We start from the raw sequence: 9,392 nt of genomic DNA on the forward strand, positions 1-9,392 counted from the left end.
ACATGCCTACAATTATTTTTGCTATTAATTATAATTAGATTAATTATAAATGATTTATTTGACACATAATAATATTATATAAAAAATGATATTAGTTTAAATAATAATAAATACATTTATTATTTATGGAAAGTTTATGGAAATAATAAAACAACACAATATATAGTAATTATTATTATTATAAATACTAAGTACAAGAGATGTTCTGGCTGTGCGGTGGAGTTGGTCCTCCGGTATCCCATAATGCGTCAGTGTCGGCGCTGGTAAGCCGCGCATGCGCAGTCGCTCAGTCTCTTTTGGACCCGCAGCTCTTCTGCTACAATGGTGAGTGTTTTCGTCCCGGAGGGGAATCTTCAAACATCTCCTCTGTCTCGCTCAAATACCTCACTTCTCTGGCTAGTCGATGTTCGGATGAGGAAGTTAAACATGATCGGTGCTGTATTGCTTCACAGAACGGCTTTAAACGGCATTGCGAGCGTTTCTGTCAAAAGAGTCGCTGCTCGGAATCAAAACATTGCGTTTAAACGCGACATCGGCGAATAAACTGCGTGTTTTAGTTTAGTTTGGGGAGCGATCGTGTTAACTGACTATGAACTACATCTTTTCCCTCAGTAATGTCCTGATGTGCTGCTTACTAATAATCAAATTGTAGTCCGTTACTGATTTCAAAATATGTGACAACAAAAGTAGTTAGTAACGCGATCCGTTACATTACACGGTTCAGGTAATGTAATCGGATTACTTTTGGCCTGCCTCATTTATCAGCAGTGTTGGGGAAGTTACTTTTAAAAGTAATGCGTTACAATATTGCGTTACTTATGGAAAGTAGTGCGTTACGTTACTTTTGCGTTACTTTGAAAATCTGGACAGGGCTTGCTTGCTTGTTTTTAAAGTAAAAAGAACATGGAAGTAAGATTAATAAATGCTGCAGAAGTGTTGTTCATTCTTAGTTCATGTTAATGTAAGTAAGTTAACTAATGAACCGTGTTGTAAAATGTTACCAAAGAAAGATTTGCAACTTATCTCACAATTCAGGCTTTTTACTCACAATTTTGGGGGTTTATTTCTCATAGCCTGAACTATGAGATATAAACAGGTTGTGAGTTTATAACTATGGATGTTTGTTTTCGCCACTGAAGAAGAAAAAATAAGTTAATTGCAACTCAATCTCTCAATTTGGACACTTTTTCTCAATTGAGAAATGTTACTTTTTTTCTTCTGTCATGGAATTAAACTAATAAAAGTAATCATGATTCTCTCTCACAATTCAGATTTTTTCCCCCCTTGCAATTCAGTCTATATCTTACAACTGTGAGAACAAAAGAAAGTCAGAATTGTGAGGATAAATTCTGAAATATCTTATAATTTTATGCTGTGGCGTAAATAAGCTTCCATAATAATAAGCCTGACTCTCGTCAGAAGTCAGTGTTGCTCATTCAAAGTGTTCAGGAGCTCACCAGCCTCATGCTCATCTCCCCGTTATGAAATACTCTTGATTTTATTGAAACGCTCGTTTGTTTTTCCCGCTCAGGCCAAGCGCACCAAGAAGGTGGGGATTGTGGGGAAGTACGGCACTCGTTACGGTGCGTCGCTCAGGAAGATGGTGAAGAAGATCGAGATCAGCCAGCACGCTAAATACACCTGCTCCTTCTGCGGCAAGGTGAGACGCACGCCAGACAGAGGCTTGGATGCGGTTTCTGTGAGGTTAAGCTGTTTGTCTCTGTCCAGACTAAGATGAAGAGAAAGGCTGTGGGGATCTGGCACTGTGGCTCCTGCATGAAAACCGTGGCTGGCGGCGCCTGGACGTACAAGTAAGAGCGCTCAGGTGATGAATGCAAGCGTCTCTGAGCATCTGAGTCTAATGTTTGCTGTCTGTCCTGTAGCACCACGTCAGCCGTCACGGTCAAATCTGCCATCAAGCGTCTGAGGGAGCTGAAGGACCAGTAGACCTCGTCGTCGTCTCGTCTCGGACTGTTTTTTTTCCCTCTGTGGCTCGCTGGAACATCCCATAATAAATCTTGAGCCGGATCTCTGCTTCTGTCTTATTTCACCATAAACCAGGCGAGCTTGACTTTGCTCTAGCTGTCAGGTTATTTCTCTTAAGATGAGCAGATTTAGGTGATGAGAATTTGTTGGAAACACTTTGATCAAGATTCACGGTCCTGGAAAAGCTGGGAATGTCAGGGCATTTTAAAACCAGTTTTCAGGACTGGAGATTTGTTTATACTCAGTTGAATTTCCATAACCTTTATTTACATATTTAAGCTCAATGTGTCCATGCATTTTATTTATATATATATATATATATATATGTGTAATTGTATCTTAATCATTGTTTATATATATATATATAATATGTAAGTTATGAAAATTTGTGCTATATACACGTGTAATTTTTTTCCAATATATAATAATCTTGATGCAGTGTGTCAGTAGGAAATATCAGTTTATATTTCCAAATATTAATTTTTCCATTAACTGTAATAATCCAGTGCTGCACACAGATCTGAACTCACCACCAGCTTCAACTCTAAACAAAAATGAAAAATGTTATGGAAACTAGCTGAAATAAAATATATTTTTATTATTTTTAAATTTATTTTTTAAATACTTTTGTCATTTTATTTAGTTGTTATATATATATATATGTCTACTGTATAGTTTTAATTTTATTTGAGCTATTTTAGTGCATCAAGTTAAACTAAATGAAAACTAGAAATGTTACCTTGGCAACTAGATGAAATAAAATAATTGTACATTTTTGTTAAATTTTATTTCAGTTTAATTTATTGGTTTAGTTAATTATAATACCCTAGGCCAAAGTACATTTGATATAGTTCTTAATGTCTGAAGGCACGAAAAGAAGAGGAACAGATGAACCGATTCAGTTGAGTATGGAGCAAGTTCGGCCTCAAAAATAATACATTTATAAAACAAAATTCATAAATGCACAGCACATTTACAAAATCCGATTCGTAAATTCAAAACAAAATTCATAAATGCAGAAGTAAAAGCATAAATGTTTCCCCAAATGCTCACAAAAGCATCTTACCTAAATACATTTAAAATGTTTACACAAATATGTATATATCAAGTTCTTGAATTAATTTCCATCACACATTTATGAATGATGCTACATGTGTTTATGGATCGTTGAATCTGCATTTGCAAATCATCACATGCGTGGACTGCTTTGAATTTGTGTGCGGTATTTTTGAGACTTGAACTATGAATCAGGTTAAGATTCATAAATATCTTTTTTTGGAGGATGTTCCGTTCAGCCAATCGCGGTGAGCTTTTAATCCACCAATCAAAACGCTCTTTACTGAACAGACTCAGTACATAAAAAACATAGACTTATGTTTTACATTGTAGAAATGTAGCATTGCATCAGTGTCTCACTGCAAGTGAATGGGTGCCGTCAGAACGAGAGTCCAAAAAGCTGATAAAAACATCACAATAATCCACAAGTAATCCACAGCACTCCAGTCCATCAGTTATTGTCTTGAGAAGACAAAAGCTGAAACTAATCCAGCATTAAGACGTTTTTATCTCATACGAGTCCATAATCCATAAAAATAAAAATTAGCAAATATAACAATGAATTCAAACTATTAATAAAAACAATAATAGTTTATCAATTCATTAATGAAAACTGACGAAAAATGTTCGTTGATGAGCTTTTTTCTCATGACTGAGACGAGACGATGACGTCTTGTTGGCCTTCTTATAATAAAATAAAAGTCAAATAATAAATAACATTAAGATCGTGTTTCTGATTAAATAAAGTAGTAATTTAATGAATAAAAATCACAAACATGACACTTGTAAATTCATTAGTGTGTAATATATATATCTTTTTCAAACAGATTATGAAAATTTAAATACAAGGAGCTCTAAGAGATTTTCAGAACTCTTGCTTTAGACTGTCTATTAAGTTTAAAGCCACAAATGAAATGTTAAGGTTAATAATGCATCTCTCTGGGGGGGGGGAAAAGTGATTGATTTATAGTTATTCTTATTTTCAAAGCTTTTAATGTACTCTCATTATAAAAGAACATCATTATTGTTTATGTAAGCAAGCTGGTGGTTATGTTGACAGAAGGTAGCCTATTTTCAGGCACTGTGTAATATCATTGCGCCTGCTGCATGCACGGTACGGCAGCAAAGCTCCTCGATTATTACGCCGGATTGAGAGTATAGTTCCTAGCCGTATCGGCCTAAAAAATCTCAACTCTTCATTTTCCGTCGGTCTTAGTACACGATGTAATTACAGAAGAGTCAAGTTCTAAATAGGAAAAATATAGAAACTCTTTGGTCATTTTTGAGCGAGATGCTAACGGTCTAATCAGATTCAATGAACTATGCTAAGCTAAGCTAAAAGTGCTACCGCCAGACCCGGAGATCGGCTGAACGGATTCGAAAACGGTAAAACTCTACTGTTTAACTCTAGGGGAGCTGGAAAATGAGCCTGTTTTCAAAAATAGTGGAGTGTTCCTTTAAATCTCATTTTGTAAAAAATATCGTGAATCGTGGACTTGAGTGAATCGTTACATCCCTACTTATTGGTGAATGAAATGTAAAAATAATTATAATTTTGAGCAAAATAGTAGTTTTTTATCAGTTTAACCGTTATACAGCATGACTAAGACTCAGACATTTAGTCGACTAAACAAAACAGAACAAGGTTGACTAAATATGCTACCTAAAAAGTACATTTGACACAGGACTAAGACTAAACTAAATCAAAAAATGTCTGAATGCACACTAATATCAGTGATACTAAAAGGCTGGAATCAGACGTGACGTGTGTGAGTGACGGTGTTGCAACTTCGTGAAGAACGATGACAACCAGACTCTGTGCCTTTAAGAAAGATTTGCTTGCATTAAGGTTCATTCTAAAGTGGTTCAGTTAGTAGCTATTCATTCAGTGGGAGAAGGCCTTTCTGGCGTCTCTTACTCGCTGACCCCGTCGCTTCACAAATGCCAGACTCAAACCCGTCCACCATGTCCCTCCTTTGTGTTAATGGAGGCTCTTGTGTGTGGTTGCTGTGAATGTCTCAATCCTCTTAGCAGGTTATTTCCAGCTGGTGGTGGATTACATTCATCGAGTGATCCAGACTGACCTCGACGTCCACAGACAGACCTCTGCAAGCTCATTTCCATCACAGAGTTTAAACGAGGTAATTACGACTTCTTATCTCACGCCTTTTCAGAATACATCTTGCCATTTTTACCTTTTTTCTCAGAAATATGAGTGGCTCACAATTTTTCTCAGAATTCTGGGAATTTATTCATTTAACTTTTTTCCTCGGAATTTGAATTTTTTTGTGTACATATTGCAAATTTAAAAATTTTTTATCCCTCAATTTTGAGTTTACATCTTGCACATTTTTTTTTTTTTTAGTTTACATCTCGCAATTTTTATTAATTTTTTCCCCTCAGAATTATGAGTTTTACATCTTGCAATTTTTTTTAAATTTATTTATTTTAGTTTACTACTTGCAATTTATTTTTTATTTATTTGTTTTAGTTTACATCTTGCAATTTTTTCCCTCAGAATGCTGAATTCACATCTTGCCATTTTTACCTTTTTTGGGGGAATTCAGTTTAAATTCAGAGTTTACTTGCTATTCTGTTTTTTGTTTAAAAAAAAATAAAGATGATAAATAATCAAATGTGACTTTCTTCATATTTCTTTTCTTTTCATCTGACTTCTGTATGATGTTTATAAGTGCAGCGCTGCTCTATGTACAGAGTAACCGCTGTATTTCTACTTTCCCATAATTCATTTATTAGGCGAAATTTGAAGTTTACCTTTTTATAAACTTTTGATTTTGTCAGAACTTATTAGTATTTGAGCTGTTGTTGTTTAAACTGGAGTCTGCAGGTATGACGATATTTCCATTATTCTTTCTCTGTGGGATTTTTAGTAAAATCATTGAAAACTAATAATTTTTATAACCGTTCATCATGTTACAACAAACCCTTTAACCCTGTAAAGCCTGACATGAAATAATAATCACAAAAATCGAATATTTTTTCAAATAAAAAGTTTATTGAACCTTTACACAAAATATTTTTAAAAAATCTAAAAAATCAAGTTGCATGTGTGTATTTTGAGTATTATATCTGAAGCATAATTTGTGGCTCATACAGTCTGATAAAGTGAGAATATGAAAGAAAAAACAGCCCAGTTGTATTCAGAGACTCAAACTGAGCAAAAACATGAATTTGCTGCAGATGCTGATAATAATCTGATGATATTCTGATGTTTGTCATGTAAATCAGTGAGATCTTTATGACAGTAGAGCAGATACTGACATACAATGATCTAAATATCAGTCGTCTCTATATCTCCAGTAATCTGTCTCAGTGAGATGAGAGTGAGATGCTCCAAACATATAATGCAGTGATTGAGAGCTGAAGAAATACAGGCTCCTCAGAAGATGTGAGATGTTCTGGAGGCTTGTGAAGATCATTCCTCCGCTGAGGAACAGTGAAAGTAAAGCTTCTGGAAACAAACGCTCCTCAAAAGATCCTGAGGATCAGATTTGAGACTCTAAAACATGATTGATGGAGAATCAAGTAAAGCTGAGCTGCTTCAGTGCAGTAAGTGTTCATCTGGAGATATTACTGCAGTTATTCTGATGCTTACTTGATCAAAATCAGTCAAGATGTGAGAGCAGAAGATGATCTTCAGGCGGTGAGAGGAGATGAAGCAGAAGAGGTGATGGAGCTTCTGGCTCGCTGACAGACACACGTGAGTCTGCATGAGCTGCATTACTGTTATTTCACACGGATGGCCATTTACTGAGCCCACATCGTACAAGCTGTTATCTGCACACTGGCTCTTTTGATTGTGCACTTCATACAGACAGCTGCTTTATATAATGATGCTGTCCTGAATGCCGTTTCAGTTTAGCATCCCAAAAGACATGCTTTCATGCGTGTCAGAAATGAATGAAGCACAGTCTGGTTAGTGTGGAAACGTGTTTCTTCCACGGGATAAAAACATGAAGGTAATTGTGACTATCTCACACTTCTGCTGAGAAGAAAAGTCAAAACTGTGAGACATAAACTCGCAATTAGGAGAAAACATCTTAGAAAAAATTGCAAGTACTTTTTATTTTATTCTGTGGCGGAAAACAAAACAAAAATAGAATTGAGAAAAACGTCAGAATTGTGAGAAAAACTTTAAATTGTGAAAAGAAACGTCAGCATTTTGAGTATAAGTGCAATTATGAGGAAAAGGTCAGAATTGTGAGATAAAAAGTCACAATTACCCTTTTTAAATTTTTTTTAATTCTGTGGTGCAAACAAACAAAAAAAATTGTGAAATATAAACTTGCAATTGAAAGTCAGAATTGTGAGAAGTCGCTATTACCTGTTTTTATTTAAAGTTTTATATTTTTATTAAAAAAAAACAGAATAAAAAACATCAGATTTCTGAATTTATCTCGCAATTGACTTTTTTCTCAGAATTCAGAATTTATATCTTGCAATTCTTATAAAAAATTTAATAGTGAGTTAAAAGCTGGCGGTTATTAAGCCTCTTATTAAGAAACCACAACTAGATCCTAGTGAACTGGAAATTACAGACCCATCTCAAATCTTCCTTTTATGTCTAAAATTTTAGAAAAAGTTGTGTCTGCTCAATTGTGCTCCTTCCTGCAAAAAAAAGATCTCTATGAAGAATTTCAGTCAGGTTTCAGGCCCCACCATAGCACAGAAACTGCACTTGTTAAAATTACAAATGACTTGCTTCTTGCGTCAGACCAAGGCTGTGTCTCATTGCTAGTTTTACTTGATCTTAGTGCTGCATTCGATACTATAGATCATGACATACTCATAGATCGATTACAAAACTATACAGGTATTCAAGGGCAGGCTTTAAGATGGTTTAGATCCTACCTGTCCGATCGCTACCACATTGTTCATTTAAACGGGGATTCATTATCACCAGTAAAATATGGAGTGCCACAAGGATCTGTCCTAGGTCCTCTGCGATTTTCGATATACATGTTGCCACTTGGTAATATTATTAGGAAATACGGGATTAGTTTCCACTGTTATGCCGATGATACTCAACTATATATCTCAACAAGACCAGATGAAACTTCTAAATTATCTAAGCTAACGGAGTGTGTTAAAAATGTAAAAGAATGGATGACCAAAAAGTTGCAGTTACCTTTTTTTTTTTTATTCTTCTGGGGAAAAAAATTGAAATATAAACTTGCAATTGAAAGTCAGAATTGTGAAAAGTCGCAATTACCTTTTTTATTTAAAGTTTTTTATTTAAAAAAAAAAATTGGAAAATAGTCAGAATTCTGAATTTATCTCGCAATTATGACTTTTTTTTCCTCAGAATTCATCATTTATATCTTGGAGTTCATAGAAAAAATGCCTGAATTGTGAGTTAAAATGTTGCAGTTTACCTTTTTTAAATTTTGTATTCTGTGCTGGAAACAAAGTAACAACAAAAAAAGAAACAACTGCGAGATGTAAACTCGGAATTCTGATGAAAAAAAAAAGAATTCTACATTTATATATCACAGCATGACTTTTTTTCTTTTCTCGCAATTTGTAGTCTGAATTGTGAGATTAAAACATCGCAATTACTTTTATTTTTATTCTGTTGGAAACAGGTTTCGATCTCGGAGTACAAGATGAGATTTAGAAAATTTTTTGTCATCATGAAATGCAATCTAAAATCCACAGCGACGAGCCCACGGTGAAATTAGAAGTCCATTAACCAGCCTGCAGTCTCATTCATTTATGTGCAGTGTCTCACAGCCAGATATTAGCTGCCAAACGTAATGCTCTTTCCTCATTCAGACAGACTTCAGACAAGATTTTTCGAATTATTGGCTGTGTATCAACTTTAATGCACTTAACAAAATGTCAAAAGTTTTCAATGACAAAAAGTATTCATAATGTATCGTTTGATTTACAATCTGCAAAGGCGTTGGAAAATGTTAAAATACTCATTTCATTTTACAAAATAAGCTTGTGTTTTCTCAAAATCTGAGGTTTTCTGTGGCTGTTTGGATGCAGTAAAAGCAGAAAATGCCAGGCTCATGTTTGTATTTTCACTGGCCATAATTCTGATCTTCAAATCAGGGTTAGGCAACATCATGCATGTGAGAATAGGCTGAGAGCTGAGAAATCATAATAATCTGTCTCCAATTCAGACAGCAATCATGTGTTTGTGGTGTTTTACTGCCGATTAAGTGAAAATGCAAGACTTCTTCACCTTCCTAATGATTGTCGAAAGCAAAAATGCTTCAAAATGCATCATATTCTGTAATAAACTGATGTTGTCTAGCAAAACATGTTGTTTCTTTTAATAGTTAGTCCTATTTCTGAAATGCTCAAAAAACATCATTTTA

The 9,392-nt window shown here is 34.8% G+C and overlaps 1 protein-coding gene across 1 annotated transcript; it reads left to right on the forward strand.

The window, feature by feature from the left end:
- Nucleotides 1-227: 227 nt before the first annotated feature.
- On the forward strand, nt 228-2,028 carry LOC107567628 (60S ribosomal protein L37a-like). The gene is made up of 4 exons (XM_016253332.1): nt 228-324; nt 1,532-1,660; nt 1,729-1,811; nt 1,884-2,028. Exons 1-4 carry the CDS (start codon nt 322-324, stop codon nt 1,945-1,947), a joined length of 279 nt encoding a protein of 92 aa, XP_016108818.1. The 5' UTR covers nt 228-321; the 3' UTR covers nt 1,948-2,028.
- Nucleotides 2,029-9,392: the final 7,364 nt, after the last annotated feature.

Source organism: Sinocyclocheilus grahami, unplaced genomic scaffold (genome assembly GCF_001515645.1).
Source record: "Sinocyclocheilus grahami isolate Dianchi unplaced genomic scaffold, SAMN03320097.WGS_v1.1 scaffold1175.1, whole genome shotgun sequence".
Classification (NCBI taxonomy): Eukaryota; Metazoa; Chordata; class Actinopteri; order Cypriniformes; family Cyprinidae; genus Sinocyclocheilus; species Sinocyclocheilus grahami.